The sequence below is a fragment of the Cervus canadensis genome, chromosome 25, assembly GCF_019320065.1.
Source record: "Cervus canadensis isolate Bull #8, Minnesota chromosome 25, ASM1932006v1, whole genome shotgun sequence".
Taxonomy (NCBI): Eukaryota; Metazoa; Chordata; class Mammalia; order Artiodactyla; family Cervidae; genus Cervus; species Cervus canadensis.
In genome coordinates, this window is record NC_057410.1 from 31596498 (window position 1) to 31617589 (window position 21092).

A 21092-nucleotide genomic window follows, 5' to 3' on the forward strand; every position below is an offset into this window, starting at 1 on the left:
TGAAGTGACTTGCTCAAGGTCATAACTGAGAGCTGAGTTTCAAACCTAAATTTGTTTCCAAAACTTGAGTTAGTTTTACTTTATCAAATCCCTGAGATGTTGAGGGAACCAGATTGATCAGATGATTTTTAGAAGATGAACTGTTAATAAGCAATGACATTTTGTAATGTTGTAAGCAAGGAAGATTTTTAATGTTCTAAGTCACTGAATTGTATCTCTGATGAAGTGCTTTGTTTACATAATAAACTTCTTTTAAACTCGTCTTGTTAGAAAGTTGCCACATAAGTACAGCTGGGCCCTGCATTACTATTATCTAATTTATTCTGCGGTGAACTTTAAACCTAGAGAAGAACAGACTTTGGGTATTGGCGGAAGGCTACAGCCTGAGGCAGGAGAAGAGGGGGGACTAGTTGGTAGTCTAGACCATGCTGGTGTTCTTAGACTGCTAAAATGGTCATCCTTTTCTTGCCAGATGTTGCAGACCTGAATAAAAGAGGCACTGAGGCCACTGCCTAACAGTTATTTTTCCACCAGTTTTTCTAACAGTCTTTCTTGCAATGCTTTTTCTGTTTTTCCTTTTTCTGTGCTTTTAAGGAGGAACAGCATCAAAGGGAACTCTCTCTACTTCGCAAAAGACTAGAAGAACTTGAAACAACACAAAGGAAACAACTAGAGGAACTTGGATCCCCTGGGGAATGATTTGCTTGGAGAAAAGGCAGATCAAAAGGGATGAAATCAGTGACTCAGTAAAGCTTGAAGTTTTAATGTATGTGGCATTTTAGATACTTCATTACTGTTTGCCAAAACACTTGACTGTGCCTCAAGAAAAGGTACTAGCTACATGCTGTGTTGCATGAATATCAGGATTTTAAGGTTATAGTAATGATAAGTGAAGCCCTAAGACAGCTTCAGAGATATTTAGAATATTATTGACAACCCTTTGAGAATGTTAAATAAATGAACAAATAAAAAGGAACTAAATAGGGAATCAAGTTTTTCAATTATTTTACTTTGTTGAATTTTTTTTGGGGGGGGTGCCATTTTGCTTAAATATGACTTTGTTGAATTCCCTCTTCTTTGAGGTGCTTAGCAATCACATGGTCAGAAATGTTTTCTGGTTTACTATATGTAAAAGTTACAAACCTCTACTTCTTGAAAAAAGATGACAATTTAAAGTCAGCATAAAACTTAAGATATCTATATATATTACACAATACTACCTTTTCTAAAAGCTGTGTGCACATAATTTATTAAAAGCTTAATAAATATTTTTCTAGTTATATTGTTTTGTGTTTGTTTTAACCATACAGTGTAGAAGATCTCACTAATTTTGGCTTCGTTGAGTTAGAATTAATAGAAAATAATAAAGTACAAATAATGAAATCCTGTGGTTGTATAATAAAACAAGGGCCATTTATTGTAAAACTTGAACCCAGTGGGGTCCCTTTAGAAATAATGTTGGTATTTAACTTTGTCTCCTACTGTTTTGGATCTAACCAAATTGTTATAAATGTTTTATTTCTCTGTGTCCCTAAGTATGCCATCATTTGCTTTTTTATGTAACATCTTTTAAAGGCATTCTGCTGGAATAACTTCATATCAACAAGGCAAAGCTAAAGTCTGCTGGACTAAGTGGAATGTTCATTATCTAGACGTCATCACATTCAAAATTCCAAGATGACAGTGGAGGCCAGGAGTAAGATTGCATAGCCTTAACATCATTTAGAAGAAACTAGATTTACTTACTATATAATATAGCTGCTGATTTACAAAGTGTATACAGTGACACTTTGTTCTTGAAAAATAATTTCCGTGGAGCTACTTAGAATGAAAAAAAATCTATTACTAGAAAACTTGAAGGAAGAAAAAGACAAAAACAGTCCATATTTACATCAAAATGTTTATTTTTGGATATAGACATTTAAAACATTCATCTCCAAGAACTGCTTCAATCAGGTATACAATAAGAAATAGACTTTAAATCCCTAATACAGAAAAAAGTAACAGAATTAGTTTTTAAATGCTGCTGTAGACACTAGTGTTAGAAAAAAGAAAAGTTTATAAATGGTTTTGCACCAAAAAAATATGCAAAGAAACTTGAAAATAGAAATTGTTTGCCATTTGTTTCTCTGGTTGCTGTTTAATATAGACCCAGTGACTGATTGTCTTCAGCACACATCTAATTTGGCCATGTACTGCGTTTGGCTAACGTGATCCAAAATGTGATCCAGATAGTGCTTTTCACTGGAGGATTGACAGACACGCTACACACATTAGTGAATCTTCACACCACCTCAGTGAGGTAGGTTAGAAATATTATACAGAAATTGAGGCACAAAGAGGTAAGTGACTTGCCCAAACTTCCCAGCAGCACAGTCCCTGGAAAAGGAGGTAAATCTCCACGCAGGATTCATGTGCCAGAGAGCCGGACAGGGACACCCTCATGTAGCATTTACTAAATACTGAGATAAAGCTGTAGCTGATCCTTTGAGATTTCTTAGCATTTCTGTACCCTAAAGAGGGGAAGTCTTTTGGGCAACTCTCCTACCCTTGGCTCTCAACTCTCCTGCTGTTCTCCTATGAATGCCTTCACATCAAGACTGCAGCAGCCTTAGAGGGGGACGAGACCTTTCTCATAAAGAATCTCTGTGGCAGGATTTTTGAGGTGTGTCCATTGGAAAGACAGTGGTCAGAAGTGACAGGACTGGGAAGGCGCCTATAGGGCAATAAAATGCTTATTTTCTCTGATCAGTTTGTTGAGGTCTCATCTCTCACTCTTTACCAGATAGTGAGAAGCAAAAAGAGCTGCATTCATTTAAGACAAATGGACTTCTAAATCCTGCTATCTCATAGATTGTTGTAAGTGATTATAAGGAATGTATGATCAATGTTTTATTTGCTACTTGAAAATTTTCCTTTCCTTAATCTGGGATTTGGAGCACCAAGGGTAAAGGTGCCACAAAGAAAGTTTAAGAGTTGCCAATTAAACTTTTTACTTCTGGTTTAATAGAAGGAAAACACAGTGGTATTAAAATTGGTCATGAGCAGCAAAAATTCAGGAATAAAAAATCAGCAATAAAAAGACTACAATATAACTAGATAGGGAATTCTTTTTTAAAAAAAGGCATGAATAAAACAGGTATTCTTAACTCTTTCTCTTGTGAGGAATACTTTCAAAAAGTACATAGTAAGACTAAGATACCAAGTTGTATACTAATATTTTTCAGGCCATGGGCCTCAAATATATATATATTCATATATAATACTCCAGTGTGAACAGCAATTTCATGAAATGTAAAATGTATTTTTTTAAATCACACACAAGTATTTATAACCACAGGATTCACCAGAAGTCTAAAGCAAGGAGATAGTAGTATAGAAATGTAGGATTAGGGGACGGAGTTACTCTTCCATTGATAGTTCTGATCAAAGTTCTTAGAAGTAAGCTAATGATTTTTTTTTTTTTTACAATAGCCAACACGTCTACTATTGAATACATTTAATATGGAAAAATAAAATGAAGAAAAGGTAGGTACTTTAAAGTGTCTGGGTAAGATGCTGTCACGTTTTAACGACGCCTACTCCCCCTCCTTGCTTTAGAGCTCTCTAGTGAAATGGAGGTGAGTTTGATGGAGTACAGTCGGTGACCACTGAAAAACACGAGCCCTTTCAACAATGTTGCAACACTGTTAGTTTTTGGTTTAAAAACACACACACACACACACTCACAAATGCTAAGTGTACACACTACCAAATTCTGCGGTCAGCTTTTCCAAGAACTACTGGGGAAAAGTCTCAATGCTGCAAATCCTCGAGGTTGCCCTCACACCCCCACCTTGTTTCCAAATGACTCATTTCACATTTTGTTTTGATCATTAGCAATGTCCCTTGTCTGCAGAGGTGCAGTGTAGTCACAAGTGCTACATAGCTGTAGTTTTCAAACAAAACCACTTATATCATTGTGCTTAAGTGGAGAGTGTAGTTAAACAATACTGACCCTTGCTTACTGGCCCTGTATTCTCTGTAAACAAGGAGGCTGTTTGCAACAACCACTTCAGCTCTATTTACAGAAGGGTTCCCAGAGTACACACACAGGCACACTGGTTGATATGCTTTCTAAAAGCTGTGCATGTGCCTTGGTCTCTTAAAAAAGACAGTGCTCAAAGTGGAACCTATGTGCAAACTGAAATTCACAACACAGAGTAGCTCAAGCAGCCATTTTGCTCCCAAGTCATCTGAAGAACTTTACCAGATTAAGCCAGGCCCCAGAGTGCTTACATCCACTTGCATTTCTTCTTTTCATCAAATAAGACTTTTACATGCAAGAGTTGTTTCTGAGCTTCTTCCAGCCCTCGTTCTCTTTCTAGTTTATTTAGAATCTGTTGACAATTAGAACAGTTATTTTAGATATTGTGGTTTTAGCATTACAATTCTGTTTTTTTGCATTCCTGATGCTGTGAGTGGTAAATCTGTATGAAACAGATGCCAAGATTTTCTTCGATCATTTACATACTCACTTTGCAAGTTGTTTTGCTAAGTCATTATCACAGGATCAACAACACTTCGGCTTAAAATAGAAACTCGCAAGAAACACCGAACTACTTGCTTACAAATATGGGGCCAGAATTCCAAGGCCCTGTTTTATGCATTATGTCACAGCCATTCCAAGCACAGCAAGCATTCCTGGGCAGCCAACATGCAGGCAAGTATTTCTTCTTAAATGCAGCAGGCAGGGGGCATCCTGTTCAGAGATGTCTACCTCCCTTCCCCTCCCCTCCCCTCCCCTCCCAATGCTTCCCTTCTAACCCCTGACCCCTGGAAAGAGGGATGCTTATCATGTTTAAGGAACTCATTGCCTCTACCCTACCTTAGTGCTTCACTTGATCTTCAAGTAGCAAATGGAATTGGTGAGCTATTCTCACCATTGACATGGATAGCCTGTCCCAGCATGACTGAGTGGGGGGGAATCAGGGAAGGGGGAATTAACATATATTTGGAAACAGCGCATCTGATGACTGTGTCTGTGTGAATTCCCAAAGAAAAAAATCCAGATTAAGGAGAATTAATCATAAAGGAGAATGGTTTATTGAAATAGTTGCTTAAGTTAGAAATATGTCATACTTTAACTACTGAATACAGAATCTAGGCGATTTAACAAGCTTTGCCTTCATTTTAGCAGATTACAATCAAGCATAAGCAGGCCCCTTTTATTAGGACCACTACTTACTCATCAAAGTTAACTGTGTCAATAGGCCCCATTAAGTCAAATGGCTGGTCCAAAGGTGGGCAGCCACACGCAGGGTCTGGCTTGGTGCCAGGATCCCGCATCTCAGACAGGCTTCCTGGCCTCCCTTTCTGGCCACATGGGATGCCAGAGCCGTCCTGAGACCTCCAGGATGCTTTATAACCAAATTCTGGTGGCTGATTTGTATCTTTTTTTTTTTAAATGTTATTTAAAATCTTACCTCATCAAAATATTTTATGATGTATTTGTAGATTTCTGTCAAGGCCACTTCTTCATTAAATTCATTTTCATGTTTCTTAAAGAAAGAAAGCCTTGTTGAGAGATTCTGAAATGGCTTAAGTACCCAAATATAACCTTATTTCTACTTTCTAACAATACCTTAGATTCCTGAGTTAAGAATTCTTCCATCTCTGAAGATGACAAAGGAGGCAAATCCCTGATTGCTTTGTAATAAGACTTTACTTCCTCTTTGTAGGTTGGGATATCCTTGGCATAGAGAAGTTTATTAGTTGGTGCTTCCTGAAAAAAAGCAGCAAACACCAAGAGTTTAAAAAACCATCAGGAATTTATAGCAATACCAATGTAGCTGAACCTCCACCACTATTCTTATCTCCTGGTAACAAGTCTTCTTCATGCAGTAGGCCTTCATAAATGTTATTGACTGAATGACTGACTGCTATCCAGATAGTTCTGGTGAGTCACTGTTATTTTCAGGCAGATTAAATGCTAATATATTCTGCCTTCCTCTCATAAAAGAACTAAAATTATTATTTTTGCATGATTTTGAGTTACTGTAACAATGGAACTTATTTCAATCATAGTTCATCACTAATAGTTGTAAAAAGCCTGAATTAAAGCATTTGCTCTCATCCTCACCCACCAGTGAATTTTGGCATTTATGAAAGGTTTGATTGTAGGTCTGATTGAGCCCTTTATATAACCATGAACGTGGTAAGTAATTGGCAATGGCAGATTTTTCTGCTTTTTCCTATTTTATTAGATTATAAAAATCTTTCAGTGTTCTCAAGAAAGAGCATGGTCATTAATATTGGTGGCTCTGATGTCTTGATTTTGGAAAAATTCCCTGGTAGTTTGAATGTTTTTGTGTAATTTTAACTGATGTTAAAATGCAAGTGAAGATTTTTTTTTTAAGTTATAATTTTGACAGAATTAACATGTCAAAGAAAAATCATAGCCAGTATAGAAAAGAGACAGAAAAATTTATTCAAACCAGCCTGAGGATTATGACCTAGGAGAGCGCCTCTCAGAAAGCTCTGAAGACTGTTCTCAAGAGGTAAGGGGGGGTGGGGGCTGCATACATGTGATTTTGGGGAAGGGGGCTGTGCAGTCAATCACACACTGCTATTTGTGAGGAACAGATATCTTAATGGTTTTAGTGCATTTCTAAGTATGGGAAGATTCAAGAAACTGAGTTCATGAAATTTTCTCCTGAAAATAACTAACCAAAGGCTAGCCAGTTTTCCCCGAGTGCAAACTGCCTCATCCTGATCTTTGGCCTGAATTCCTTTCAGGGTGTGTCGTAACAGGTCAGCAACTGCAGTGGGATGATGGGCAACATTATTTTGCAATGCTCTCCCTTTCAGACTTAATTTTCACCAGTGTTGGGGAGGCATTTCTTGAGCAGGAGTGCTCATTCTCAGGTCAGACGAGGATTTCACTGATCGGCCACTCACTGTGCTGCTGCTGAACAAGGTAGGCCCTATTAACAGCAGCCAGAAGCCTCTGGACTGCCTGTCTTACTAGACTCTCATGGTCCAGGAAATGGTTTCTTCCTGTTGCTTCTTCCCACATCTAGAATTACACTATTACAATAATTGATATTTGGTCAAATTGTTTTAAGTCGTCTAGTCACCATTTTTATTGGAGGTTCAGTCATATATTTGGTAATGCACAAGATACAAATAATGTAGGAACATTAATAATTAACATTAATAAAGTATTTAAGCTAAGAGCTTCCATTATGTGCAGCCCAGTATCTCCCCAGGTCATCTGATCAATCGCGATCTTTAAGGGAAATACTATGTTGGCACTGTATATAAAGTTCACCAAAGTAGACTGTACATATACAGTGTGTGGTGGGTCATTGTGACCCCTTACAGGACTGAGAGGAATATTCTCTTCTAAGGAGTTACACAGCTAGTGCCAGAAGAATAATGGGTCTTCACAGTTTAGTGGGCACTTCTGCCATTGGAGAGGGCTGATAAATGCAGAATGTAGGTGTACAGTGCACACTAGAGGGGAGGGAGGAGGCCCACACAGGCGAACATTTTGCTTAAATTTTTCTTGTTCTAAAATATGAATTTTTATTTATATCACTATTCATATCACTACTCAGGGAAGATAGGTGAGTTAATGCTAGGGCCAGCGCCCCAGTACATTTTTAAATGTACTGATGGCTTGAAGGAGGCCTGGACTGAGATATTTTTTCACCTGTCAAGTTTAGAACCTACAACTCTTGTGATCCTTCACTTAAAGTTTTATTTAGCCAGGCACTGTGGGTAGGCACTGAATGAAAACCAATCAATCAGTGCCTGCCCTTAAGCTTACAATCTAAGATCAGTAATTAGTAGCAGTGTAGCACAAAGAGGAGGACATAGAGTTAGATGTATGATAAGACCTGTAACCTCTCATCATCAATTCCTCATCTAGAAAATGAGGGTAATGGTAATTGTTGTGGTTCTTGTGAGAACTGAATTATGCCAAGAACATAGTAATCAATAAACAGCCATTTTTAGTATGGATAACTGTGTTTCAGTGTATTGCACGCTAGGGAGAACTTTACTGGTCAAAATTAGCACATGGGAAATGCATCAGGGGAACATTCACAGAGTAAGTATATTTAGACTAAATCTGAGGCTCCTCATACATTTTCTGGTACACATTAGGAAATCACATTTGTTGAATGAATGAGTAGGGTTTTACTAGACAGAGGTAACAGGAAAGGGATGAGCAAATTGATGTGAAAAGAAGCTCATGGTTAAGTCTGGGAAAACTAAAAGCTGTAGCATAAAACATAGGTAGATGGATTGGGGAAGAAAATGAGGAGGCCAGAAAAGAGACTTGAAGCCCAGTGGGGAAGGGCCATGTGGCACTGAAGATTTTATCTGGTAGGTAGTGGGAAATATTTACAGTGTTTAAGCAGGAATCTGACAGGATCAGAGTTTTGTTTTTGAAAACCTGAGACACAGTGAAAGGGGGACAGTAGGAGCCAGGACAGCAGTTAGCAGGCAGCTATGGCAGGGGAGGGACGGAAGTGAGTAGTAACCAACTAGAGACAGGTGGGAGGAAGGAGGAGACGACAATGCCGAGGATTTTACCTTGAGGGGCTATAGGCAGTGCTAGGAAAATAAAAGTCAAAAACAAATTTGGTTTCTAGAAATAGTGACGATAGTGAGTCTGGATTTAGACTTGGAGTCTGAGGTGCCTATGACATGTCCATCACACTTCATTCCAGGCACTCTGAACATCCTTCCACCAAAGACCCACTGCTCAGCATGAAAAGATTTCTAAACCCATTAGGTACAGATATTGCTCAGTTTATTATGGAGTACTTGGGTTAAGACCAAAACATCTCTTTCAGAGTTTCCTCTGTATTTTTTTCTTTTCTTGCCTTATAGATTTTTTGCTCAGCAAAGAACACCATAGAACAAATGATATTGATTTGATTACAAAATGACAAAATAGAGGTATTAGAAACCTCAGGCAAGATTTTCTTCCCCATAAGAAATCTGTTATAATCAAATAGATGCTTTTAGGTATATTCAGATGGAATTAACATAGGCAAATTTCAATAATTACATACTTTGGGTTCATAGTTTAGCAGCATCTGTATTAGCTTCTACATGAGATTTTTCCAGGAAACAAAAGCTAAAGGTTTTCACAGGCAGAGTTCTGTAGTAGGATGGAAGTAATCCATTTTGGTTTTCACTTAAACTAGATTAAAAATAGATAAATGAGCAATTTTATAGAAAAGCAGGTGTTCAGTGACCATCATTTACTTTTTTTTTTTTAGCTGATGTCGTTGTGTTACTTGAATGTTTACAAAGGAGACAGAGTGCTTCAGACTCACAGAAACACATACAGGAAATCCTAAAGCTGGGCCTTACCTTCCCAAGTTGCTGCTCCGTGAGGGAAAACGCGTCCATGAATGCCTGGGCGATCACTGACAGACAGCCATCTATGTGTGGTGTCTTCTTAATGTCAAAGACAAACTGAGGGTTCTTCAGGATGTTTACCCAGAAGCGAAGAGGAAGGCTGTTCCGAGAGAGAGAGAGAAAGACCTCTTTTCAAGTACAGCCTTTCATGTGAGGCAGATGCTGTGTTTATCACAGTTTGTAAATGGGTGTTTCTGTGCTTGTTACTGAAGTATGCAAGTCTGCCTTGCCAAATATACCAAGCAACAGATGGCAGCGTCACTCAGAACAAGAAAGGGTTAAACTGTCAAAGAGTTCCTGAAAGGGAGGCCTGGAGAAGTCTGAAACTGGCCACTGACAAAACAAGAATTTTCTCCACCAGAAATTTGTCGATTATATTAGATAATGGTTACCAGTGAGAATATCTCATCGGACCTCTTCTCACCCCCTCTAAGTGCTACACCCTGGCCTAAGCCACCATCATCTCTCACCAGGATTATTACCCGCCAGCTCCCAACAGTTAATTCTTCCACAAGGACCAGCAACCCTCTGAAGACAGAATCAGGTCCTTGTCTTTCCACTGCAGCTCTCCATCCCCCTGGAGAAAGCCCTGCATGATCTAGGCCTGGTCCTCATCGACTGCACTTCACCTTATGCACCCCAGCTCCACCAGGCAAGCTTGTGCCACAGGGCTTCATCCGTTTTCTTGAAACTGTCTTGCCCCAGACAGTCTCAAGGTTAATGCCTCTTTTCAAGACCTGACTCAAATATGTCCACCAGACCTCTGACCACCCTGTCCTATTAGTCTGTTTTTTCCTCATTCTCTGCATTAATATTGCCTTCTGATATACAATTTATCTATTAAAATACCACCTCTGTGAGAGCATGGATTTCTCTTACTTTACCTTCAACACCTAACAGTACCTGATACATAGTTGGTACTCAGATATTTGGATATGATCTTGGGAGTCACTCAGAGTCCTCTGGCCTAGCTAGCTGTCGCCATCAGAGGGGCTGCTGGGCCTTTCAGCAGCTCTGCTGTCCTGACTAGTGCCCTTGGTCACACGCTACAGTCTGCCCAGTGAGATGGCAGGGCCTAGGAAGCCAAGGCTAGAGCAAAGGGCGGGAGGGAGCCACAGTAGACAGTTAAGGTAGGCCTGGAGCTTTTAATACTTATTTAAAATGGTCTGGCTAACCTCAATGCTTAGAAGGGCTTGAGCTTGCACTGAGAAGTTCTGTTACATAATAACTGAGTCTCATTCAGCTCATGCACAAAATATTTGAATGAGAGGTAATGAGCTATGTTTCTTTAGTGAGAAATTTTAATTTGGATACCTTGCCTCAGCTCAAGGTAAAGTATTAAAACATAATCCTCTGACTAATTCTCATGGCATTTGACCACATAAAAGCAGAAATTTATACAACAGACAGCTTGGAAACTGCTAAGTGATGAATCCTCTGAGGGACAAAGACTCTTCTCTAATGTAAAACTATGATAAAACCACAAAATATTAATTTCTCATCATTTACTGGTCAAGCTAAACTTGTTTAAAGTAATAATAATAGAGTTTATTTACTTTGACCTAAAGAATAGGATTCTCAGCACAGGAATCGTTTTTATTTAAAAACAGTACCTACCAATAAGAAACTGCTTTGACATGCTAGCTTGCCAAGCCAAAAAATTCAAATATAGGGATAATCCTTCTGTAACTATCCATGCCCTTCTTTTAGTTAAGATTCTGTCCCAGATTCTTAAAAGTCGGTAATCACCTATTGTTGTTCCCACCTGTTTGTTTTCCAAATATGTACAACATCAGGATCTGTGATTTTTTTGTTTTCAGCCTGGGCATCCAAAAAGTCAAAAAAGTATTTTATAGCAAACGGGGCTCTGCTGTTGGGTAAACTCCAAATGCTTCTAAAAAGTTTTTCAAGCACAGAGTGAATTGCCACCTGAAAGATAGAACACATCAGACTTGGAAGATTAAAGATAAAATAGGATAGTGGTTTTTGAATACATGATGAAAAATGAAATCCAAGTTCAGAGATAATGATGTACAAAACAGAAAAACAAGCTAAACAGAAAGTATGTACAGTTGTCAAATAAGGCCAGCACTCAGTGTTTAAGACAAAGGTCCTAAAAATCCATGCCCAGGTTTAGATCGGGTGCATAAGCTTCTTGCTGATAATGACATTGTTTAGGCAACAGGGAAGCTGTCTTTGAAACTGCTAGCAGTTGAAATGTCAGTTATAGGGCTGTATACATAAACCAAGAAGCCCCGGATGTTTGGCTTTTATTAGTTATGTTCAGCCTGGAAAAACTCAAATGATGTTGCTTGGTTCCCAGAATTTTTCCTGTTGCATATATTTCCACCATAGGGTTTTATTGTGTACTTTCCAGAGCATCTGACTGTTTTATAAAAAACAAATAGAGCTCTGTGGGACAGATGAGAAAAGCCAAGAGATTCTGGCTGTCCTCTACCCACCAAACAAGTCTAATGGATTTGTTTAAGCTCCAAGCAGACACTCTGCTATAATCTGAAGACACATGCCCAGCAGAAAACTAGGACCAGGTGTAGATAATAGCACTTATATTGCTAGTCATTTCAGGAAAAAATGGATCACTACAGACTTCTGTTTAATACCACTAAAACTAGATAAAGGAAAATTTGCTCCCAATTTGGTATTCCTATTCGACTGGCTTTTAAAACATCTGACACTTTTATATGTGAACAGAATTCTTAATTTTAAAATGACCACCCCCCCCTTTTCATTTTATTTGCAATTTAAAGAGGGAGTTTTATTGCTCATCTATAGTAACAAGTAAACAAAAAGGAATAATTATGCTGTCAACCTAAAAAATAACAGTGCAGCAGTGGGTTAAGGGCTTGGGAACAACATTAAATCCCTGACTGAAGATGCTGTGGTAGAAATTTGTAAAGTGCTTTATCTTTGCAGTTTGTGAGGAAGAAGAAGAAGGGGGTAGGAAGTGTTTACAATTTAAACTTTCATTTTGCTTTGCTAGAAGGCACAAGGGATTTGTAACATTTTCACACTTCAGTGGAAATTAAGTCAAACACATCATACACCCCCAAGGTAGCCGTAAAAGCGCTCCCAGAATGGTAAGTGTACCTTGGTGGACAGCAGCTTTGTCAGATACATTTCTTTTACTTTGAACTTGTGCTTCCCTCGATGTCTCTTTCCCTGCACATCTTGGAACGCTTCCGAATCTGGTAAAATCTAAAGGGAAGACAGCAGAAGCAGCGTTACCCAAGGAGACGCGCTGTGCTGCAGAAGGCATCCGATTCAGCGGGAACACAAGCAAGCCTGAACTCACCAAGTGGCAGTGATCTTCTGAGTATTCCACATCTGAGCGCCGCGGAAAGAGGGAGAGAAACAGTGCATTAAAAACCACCACAAGCTAATGGCTTTCCCATAAGATGCCCCACGTGTGCGAGAAACAGAACAGTTCCTTGAGCCCTCCCACCCGAGCTTTTCTTAGCGACATTCCACATGCCACCCCCCCCCCCCCCCGCGTCTTACGACCTTAGGAACAGTGTGAAGATAGGATGGGCCAGGGACTGGAGTTGTCCCTGGAAGTGTTGAAGCAGAGGCTGAACCATCACTTGGGGTGTGGGGTAGGCAAGGTTCAGTTCTCATTCATTTAACAAATAGAGCTGGATCACCTACTGTGTGCCAGGGGCTACTAAGCAGACAGCAATGAATAAGACCTAGCTCTCACCTAAAGGAATTCACATCCTAGCCACTGAGAGACTTCTACTAATTGCACAATTAGCTGTTTAATTTACTTGTGATAAGGATTGTGGAGAATTATATGCTAGGAAAGTATCTAACAAGGCACGGACCTAATCAGCGAGGTTCTCTGAGGAGGGATGTTGGAGCTGGACCTAAATGAACGGACAGTGATCACGCAGGACCAAATGGGGAGAAGGGTGGGTGCAAATACCCTGAGGTGGAAAGGATCTAAGAGAAGGGCAGCCAGGCGGAGGTCACAGAGTGAGTGATGGAGCAGCACAAAGCGGACAGTCTGAGAAGAAATGTGGCTGAAAAGGAAGTGGCAAACGCAGGGGAAGGAGGAAGCAAGGCAGTTGGGTTTTGTTTTGAAGACGAGAGAGACTAGAACACCTTAAAATGCTGGTGGAAAACTATAGTAGTGGGGACGCAAAGCCCAGGTGGAAACGGATTTGGCTGGGGGGAAGGGCAGTCCTGGCACGTCTGGGGAGCCAGGAGGAGGGACTGGCAGACCGGGGAGAGAGGGAGGGAGGGTGGGGTGGTGCTGGCTATTGAAGGCATTCTGATCTCTGTTTTCTCTGTGAGGTACTGAGTGAAGTCACCTGCTGATAGGGAAGCCTGTGGGGATCAGAGGAGAGAACATGGGGTCAGAGGGAACAGTCAGCTCTCTGGAGAAGCACAAAGGGGAACAGGGTGCGTCGAGGGTCCAGATCCAGATGGGAATTTATAGCAACTGAGCTGTGCTGTCGCAGACCTCTCCCATGTGGTGGCCCAGACTCAGGTTCAGCAAAGGGGAGCAGTGGGGTTCACCAGGGCTGGGATGTTCACAGAGAGGGTGATGAAAGGACAGAGGGGCAAGGGTTTTGGAGAGTAAGGAGGGAGTGGACAGGGAGGAAGCAGAGGTGCTGACCACCTTTAAGGACCACAAAGTGATCCAAATGCAAGATCTCTAAATAACAAGCTCTCAAAAGACTATAGTCTTTGAAGCCTAAAATACATAGCTCCGCCACTTATTACAGCATAAGGACACCAACCCCTCCCCCAACCCCAGACCAGAAGGACAGCCGCCCACTGCAAGATGGCTTCTCTCAATATAGCTTGACTTGGGAGTAGATGGGGGCTTGGGAGGTGGGGATGTCCTACAACCTACCAAGGGGTGTCCTACAAGCTTCCCAGTCATCCTAACCGTTTCATTGGGAGCCCTGCATTCCTCATTTGCATGCACCAGGTGTTGGGTCCTATCAGGCTGCTCCTACCACTGAATCCAGGAATAGGGAAGCCCCGCCTCCAGCTGTGTGTGTGTGAACAGGTCCTGTTGGTGAGGCCCAGAACCTCTCTGAGGGCCGAGGAGGGCTGACTGTCTTGGCTTGGATATAATTTCTCTAGAGAGAAGCCCAGCATAGACCTCAGGATTTTCTCAAGGCACTGTCGCAGTGTTTTCCTGCCCCTAGGCTATCAGGGACATAGAAGAGAGTTTAGAGATTGGCCGACTAACTTTGCCCACAAAGCTCCCTCTGTCCTTGGTCCATCAGTAGGAGCTTTGGACTAAGTGAATTATCTTATTTGTTCAGAGCTTGCAGGGCTGTGTGATAATCTGCAGGCTTCCCTCAGTTTGCCAGGAGGATGCCCTCTGTCAGCGCCCATCCTATTGAGGAGTTGGAAAAGAGCTGCGATGGCTAAGATTCTGCCCTGTGTTTAGGGGTGGTTAATGATAGCAACTTCCTCAGTGCCAGGCAGTCACAGCAACCACTGTTTACTGTTTCCTGTCCCCCTTTGCAAAGCTCACATTCTTAGGACCAGAAACAGATCAAAATGGCTTTCCTCCAATCAGAGAATTGCATAGCAACAACTCAATCTCATCTTTGTGACAGTACATCTGAGAGGCAAAAAGCAATACTTTATAGACTGAGAACAAAAGGTTAACATTATGTTGGTTACCTGAAGTAAAATTTGCTATCTTCTTAAAGACTTTTATAGTGGATCCATTTGATATCTGAAAGCAAAGATAAAAAATAGATGAGTTTTCAAAATTTAATGTAGTTCTCAACTTCACTCAGGAATTAGATGGCTGGATGGATCTTACATTCTCTCACTTATTCAATCAAATATTTATTAAGAATTCCTATGTTCTGAGCATTGCAGGCTGGGGCTACAGTGATGAGCAAGATAGTGTCTCTGCCCTCTAGGAGCTTGTGGTTTTGTGAAGGAGGCAGGCAAGGGGAGGAGTCGACTGTGTTGGGGGCAGCCCAGTCTCTTGGGAGTAGGGACTGTTTAGACCACTTTCTTTTTTTGAAGAGGGGATTCCTGCTATATAAAGAAATGCTGAAACAAGTTTTCAAAAACTGGCCTGGTGTCTACCCTATGACAGAGCAATATCACATTTAGGTATATACATGTGCATATCCTGAGGGTAAACTTTTAAGTGCCCCATACTGGCATTCACAACCCCAATATCCATCAACAGTAGAATGAATAAAGAGTTTGGGGTATATTCATAAAACAGGTTATGATAAGACAATGACAATGAGCAAATTACTGCTCCATGCCACATGGATGAACCTCATAGTGATACTGGTGAACCAAAATCCTCACAAAATGGAATGCACACTGTGTGGTTCCATTCACATTTAACTTAAAAAAAAAATAACAGAAAAACAAAAAAACCCAGTCAAAACTATGATTTAAATGTTTGGAGAAGAGAAAGTGGCGATTAGGAGAGTCATGAGGGGGCATCTGTGGTGCCCATAACGCTCTATTTCTTGATCTGAGTGGGAGTTGTAAGATAGGCTCACTTTGTGATAATCCATCCAGCAGGACACTTATAATTTGTTCTCTTTTTTTGCAGGTCTCTATCTTTTTAAAAGAAGCTTGTAAAAATCGTAAAACTGCATACCCTTTTAAATAAAAACTTTAAAACTTTAAAAATTTAAAAACTTTAAAATTTAAACATGACTTATAGGAATGTTCTTGTATTAAGTGTACAGCTCAAGAGTGTTCACTTCAGTATATACCTGTGTAGCCACCACCCACAGTAAGATATAAAATTATACTTCAAGGTTCCAAGAAGTACCCCTATTATGGGTCTCAATCAATAACCACCCCGTCCTCACCCAGGGGTGATCACTTTTCCGACTTCCATCACCACTGTTTAGTTCTATCTGTTGTTGAACTTCACGTACATGGAATCATTCAGCGTACACTTGTGTCTAGCTTCTTAGGGTCAATATAAGGTCTATCATGTTTATATTTATCTGCATTGTTGCAGCTACCAGCAGTTTGTCCTTTTAAAAGAATTATTATTCTAGTGAATGAACACACTACAAAAATATTCCCATACAATAAAAGGAAAGAAGTATTGACACATGCTACAACATGAATGGATCTCACAAACATGATTAAGTGAAAGAAGTCAGTCACAAAAGATCATGATTTGTCCAAAATGGGCACATTTGTACAAACAGAAGGTAGATTACTAGTTGCCTTTGGAGGAATGAAGAGTGACTCTTAATGAGTTCAAGGTTTCTATTTGAAGTAATGAAAATGTTTTAAAATTAGATTGTGGTGACAACTGCACAACTCCACAAATGTTCCCAAGAACCCACTGAACCACTTTCACTTTGAAAAGGTGACCTTTATGATATACAAATTATATCCCAACACAGCTGTTTTCAAAAACTGTCATGGATTTTAAATGTATGCATTTGACAAATGCTTTCACCATACTGATGTGATTTCAACCCTGATGTGTAGCCTCTTTTGGAGATAATATCAAGAGTTCTGAGGGATGAGAACCTTTGGGGACCATGGAACCCTTGGTGTAACCCTTCCTCACACTTACCAGAGGAAGAGAGGCCCATCAGGCCAAGGGGGCCTAGATGCTAAGAGAAAGAGGGCAGGCTTTGCTCACTGGAGGAGTAAATTATTCTGAGGGGCTGGTCCACAGAAATACTAGACAAAGGGGCCATGGAGAAGCGATAGGACGAGGATACCCAAATCCTCACTTTTATTCTGGGATGTGACTGGAGGGTTAACCCTGTCATTTCTGAACACTGTCATCAGCCAAGTGATTTTTCCCTGCACTTGAAAGCTCTAAGGCTGTTCTGAATTCTAATATTAATTTGGACCTGGCCTCCCCCCATTTGGAAAAAAAAGTAAAAACTTGGAATGTTTCTGGCCTGTGGCATGTTGGTTATCAGAATGTACAAACCGGCTCAGCAAACACCAAAGGATTAAAGCCTAATCTCTCGAAGGTTGTCCCCACGGGGAAGGAACATGAGCACCGGCCCTGGAGAAGGCCCCTGAGCACAGGGTCCAGCCAGTCACTAAGTCTAGGCCAGAAGCCTCCAACTACTGGTGCTCCCGACATCTTGTGGGGGAAGGGGGCCCTGGGCAGGGCTGGTGGGGGCCTCCTGGCCTCTGCAAAGTGTCTTATGCACGGATTCTAAAGTCGTACTGAGCTCCTGGACCCTGCTGCTATTACCAAACATCCTCTCCTTTCCCCTTGAGCCATTCATTGTTTTCTGGCTGATTTTTCAATTCTCCTCCATTTCTGATGCAATTAAAGTCAACGCTCTGTGCAGGCACCCCCTTAGCAATACTCAGACACCGAGTTTATGAGAATGTCTGAACATCATTACAAAATCCCTCCCCATGAAGAGCTGGATATGCTCTGTTTCTAAGCCAATAAACACCTTTGTTATAAAAGGAAGCTGGTGATTCATTCTGGGTAATTGTCAAAGAATGAATCCCAAATGGATCCCGTTGTGTGTTGAGCCAATACTCTGCTACTGTCAGATGCTTTGTTTTGCCAAAAGCGAGCACCCTTACTCTATAATCACAAACACCACGGATGGGCTTTCCGATAAGGAGCACAGCCAAAAGTTCAAATGTCTTTTCGAGAGCTGGCAATGACTCGCTGCTGGCACGGAGCTCAGGCATTAAGACAGCGCAGACGCAGCTTGTACTGGGGAAATTTTACTCTGAAATTATCTCCTGAGAGCAAGTGTAAAAGCATTTTATTAGAGGATGAGTTGTGTGTGTGTGAGCATGTATGTGTGCGAGGGTATGTCTAACTTTCACAGAGGCTCTAGGGCTGGCACATTTTTCCCTCCACGTGACATGTTAACACTGTTATAAAGACAGAAAACTAGTTTAGTTACAGATGTTTGTTGGGGGTGGGTGGTAAAGGGTTCCACTTTCGGTTTTGCACAAAAGTCAGCTGCTGCTGAATGAAGGACAGAAATGCCATTTTGAAAAGTGCCACAGAATTCAAGGTGTTAAATATATGATTTTGTTTGTTATATCTGGGAGCTCCAAAAGCTTTCCTAAGAGTGGCTCGTTAATCCTCCCATACTCCTGTGAGGCTGGGAGCGTTCTGTGGGCCCCTACTTTAGGCATGAATAACAAATTAAATCAAAGAAAGATTAATGTCACTAGATGGATCTGTGGCAGGAATGTTTCTCCAGCCCAGAGCAGAGTTGGTACACACAGCAATTTCACATTAAATTCCTTCCAGTCTCATGGTGCTCGAAGATTCAAAATGACATCGAAGTCCTACCCGTCCAATGAAGGTAACTGGCCCTCACTGGAATGAGGCAAAGATGACTGCAGACTTTTCTACCATCGGAATTAGGAGCTGAGACCACACAGGGAGAGATGGACCCATGTCATCAATTTAAAGTTGCTTCGGGACTTCCCTGGCGGTCCACTGTGGCAAATCCACCAGCCAGTGCAGAGGACATGGGTTTGACCCCTGGTCTGGGAAGATCCCACATGCTGGAGGGCAACTAAGCCCAGGTGCCACAAATACTGAGTCCATCTTCTAAACCCCACAAGTCATAGCTACTGAGCCCATGTGCTGCAACGACCGGAGCCCACGCGCCTGGAGCCTGTGCTCTGCAATAGGAGCCACTGCAATGAGAAGCCCGTGCACCACAACGAAGAGGAGTCCCTGCTCGTTGCATCTAGAGAAGGTCTGCACGTAGAAACGAAGATCCAGCTCAGCCAAAAATACAGAAATCATAACTAAATCTAAGGTACACTGAACTAAAGCTCATCAAATGGGGACTAGTCACTAAATGGGGACTAGTCCATCTAGTCAAAGCTATGGTTTTTCCAGTGGTCATGTATGGATGTGAGAGTTGGACCATAAAGAAGCTGAGTGCCAAAGAATGGATGCTTTTGAACTGTGGTGTTGGAGAAGACTCTTGAGAGTCCCTTGGACTGCAAGGAGATCCAACCAGTCCATCCTAAAGCAGATCAGTCTCAAGTGTTCATTTAGAAGGACTGATGTTGAAGCTGAAACTCCAATCCTTTGGCCACCTGATGCAAAGAACTGACTCAGGGAAAAGACCCTGATGCTGGGAAAGATTGAAGGCAGGAGGAAAAGGGGACAACAGAGGATGAGATGGTTGGATGGCATCACCGACTCGATGGACATGAGTTTGAGCAAGCTCTGGGAGTTGGTGATGGACAGGGAAGCCTGGTGTGCTGCAGTCCATGGGGTCACAAAGAGTCAGACACGACTGAGCGACTGAACTGGACTGAGTCACTAAAGAACACCTTTAAAAAATAAAATGAGGTTTCTTCTGAAATAAAAGCAACACACCCTCAAATTGTAAGTGAAGGTGAGATTTCTTTGTGGTAAAATACTGTCTTAATGCCACAAGTTGATGATTATACCATAAAAACAGATTTTCTAGAAATATAAGGTTGAACTTAACCTGACGAAACTATTTTGAAAGTAAAAAATGGTCAAATGTTGGCAATTTCTTTCTTTCCTTTTTTTTTTTAAATTTTTTTTTTTTTTTTTTTTTTTTTGGCCGCACTGCAAGACATGTGGGATCTTAGTTCCCTGACCAGGGATAAAACCTGGGTTCCCTACAATGGAGGCAGGATGTCTTAACCACTAGTGGTTGTTACTCAGTTGCTTAGTCGTGTCTGACTCTTTGGAACCCCATGGACTGCAGCATGCCAGGCTTCCCTGTCCTTCACTATCTCCTGGAGTTTGCTCACATTCATGCCTGTGGAGCTGCTGATGCTCTCTAACCATCTCATTCTCTGCTGCCCCCTTCTCCTTTTGCCTTAACCACCGGGCCGTCAGGGAAGGCTAAGACAGTATCAATTTCAAACGGCTGGCCCAAGAGGAAAGCTGGAACTTTAGCCTAAGAATTTTATGGAAAATTATGAGTAGGGTCTGAACCACCATTACATTTTCTCTTTAAGTCTAAAAACACAATAGTCACTACAAAGCTCCATGTGGAAACCCTTACTGGCATCTCTCATTCCTAAAATGGTATTTTGTGAAAACAGAACCCTATTCAACTAACGTTGTCCCAGCAACCACTCATCTATACTGCTCTCCCGCCTTCCCCTCAGCTCTTCTCACTGACATCCCAAGGCTAGAGGCAGACGAAAAAGGAATCTATTTTCTTTCTCAGAGCCCAAGCGATAACCTTGCTCAGTCCTTCAAGAGAGGAGACTCAGGGCTCAGCAGAGCATCTGGAAGGGGCCATTAGAACGTTCTCAACAGACACATCACACCACCCAAGATGCTCCCACCGCCCAGGACAGAGCTCTGGAGGGTTCCTGACACTAGTGACAATGACAACAGAGGTCCGGCCTCTTTCTGGTGTGCTTGGGATCAGCCCTGGGCCAGACACAAAGCTGCTTTGAGGACGGCGGGAGCCCCGAGCTAGTCCTCGAGGTGGGAGCCTGGGCTCCACCAGTGAGCGTGCGATGAGGAGCCTAAGCTCCCCAGGCTTTTGTTGCACTGGAGTTGTCAGCCCTTGGATACCTGAAAGAGGCTTCCCTCTGATGAGGGTAAACTTCTGTCGCCTTCAAGGAGTATTGGCCTTAAAGGATGTCAAAAAAGGATCAGACATAAGGAAGCATTCTGATAAACTCACAGACGTGAGATTCAGCATAAGATCTGAAGAGAAGTC

The 21092-nt window shown here is 41.5% G+C and overlaps 2 protein-coding genes and 1 long non-coding RNA gene across 7 annotated transcripts in view; 2 read left to right on the plus strand and 1 right to left on the minus strand.

The window, feature by feature from the left end:
- The window catches only part of CEP83 (centrosomal protein 83), a 136220-nt gene extending 134940 nt beyond the window's left edge, over window positions 1-1280 (plus strand). For all 3 annotated transcript variants that reach the window (XM_043447430.1, XM_043447431.1, XM_043447434.1), the window contains one exon: window positions 595-1280. In XM_043447430.1, the coding sequence (XP_043303365.1) occupies window positions 595-699 (105 nt within the window). In that variant the 3' untranslated portion in view covers window positions 700-1280. The remainder of the gene's footprint in view (window positions 1-594) is intronic.
- A 606-nt stretch (window positions 1281-1886) lies between these two features.
- Window positions 1887-21092, minus strand: part of PLXNC1 (plexin C1) — a 152188-nt gene continuing 132982 nt past the window's right edge. Inside the window, exons 24-31 of the mRNA XM_043447429.1 lie at window positions 15088-15142; window positions 12734-12765; window positions 12529-12636; window positions 11186-11349; window positions 9373-9520; window positions 5624-5764; window positions 5466-5540; window positions 1887-4379 (exon numbers count right to left, since the gene is read on the minus strand). Of these exons, the coding sequence (XP_043303364.1) occupies window positions 4275-4379; window positions 5466-5540; window positions 5624-5764; window positions 9373-9520; window positions 11186-11349; window positions 12529-12636; window positions 12734-12765; window positions 15088-15142 (828 nt within the window). The 3' untranslated portion in view covers window positions 1887-4274. The remainder of the gene's footprint in view (window positions 4380-5465; window positions 5541-5623; window positions 5765-9372; window positions 9521-11185; window positions 11350-12528; window positions 12637-12733; window positions 12766-15087; window positions 15143-21092) is intronic.
- LOC122427755 lies at window positions 5760-10280 on the plus strand. 3 transcript variants are annotated; one of them, XR_006265536.1, is made up of 3 exons: window positions 5760-5938; window positions 6778-6958; window positions 9279-10280. It is a non-coding gene; the product is annotated as an uncharacterized LOC122427755 (long non-coding RNA). The 3 variants fall into 3 exon arrangements; XR_006265538.1 differs by having other exon boundaries at window positions 6850-6958; XR_006265537.1 differs by lacking the exon at window positions 6778-6958.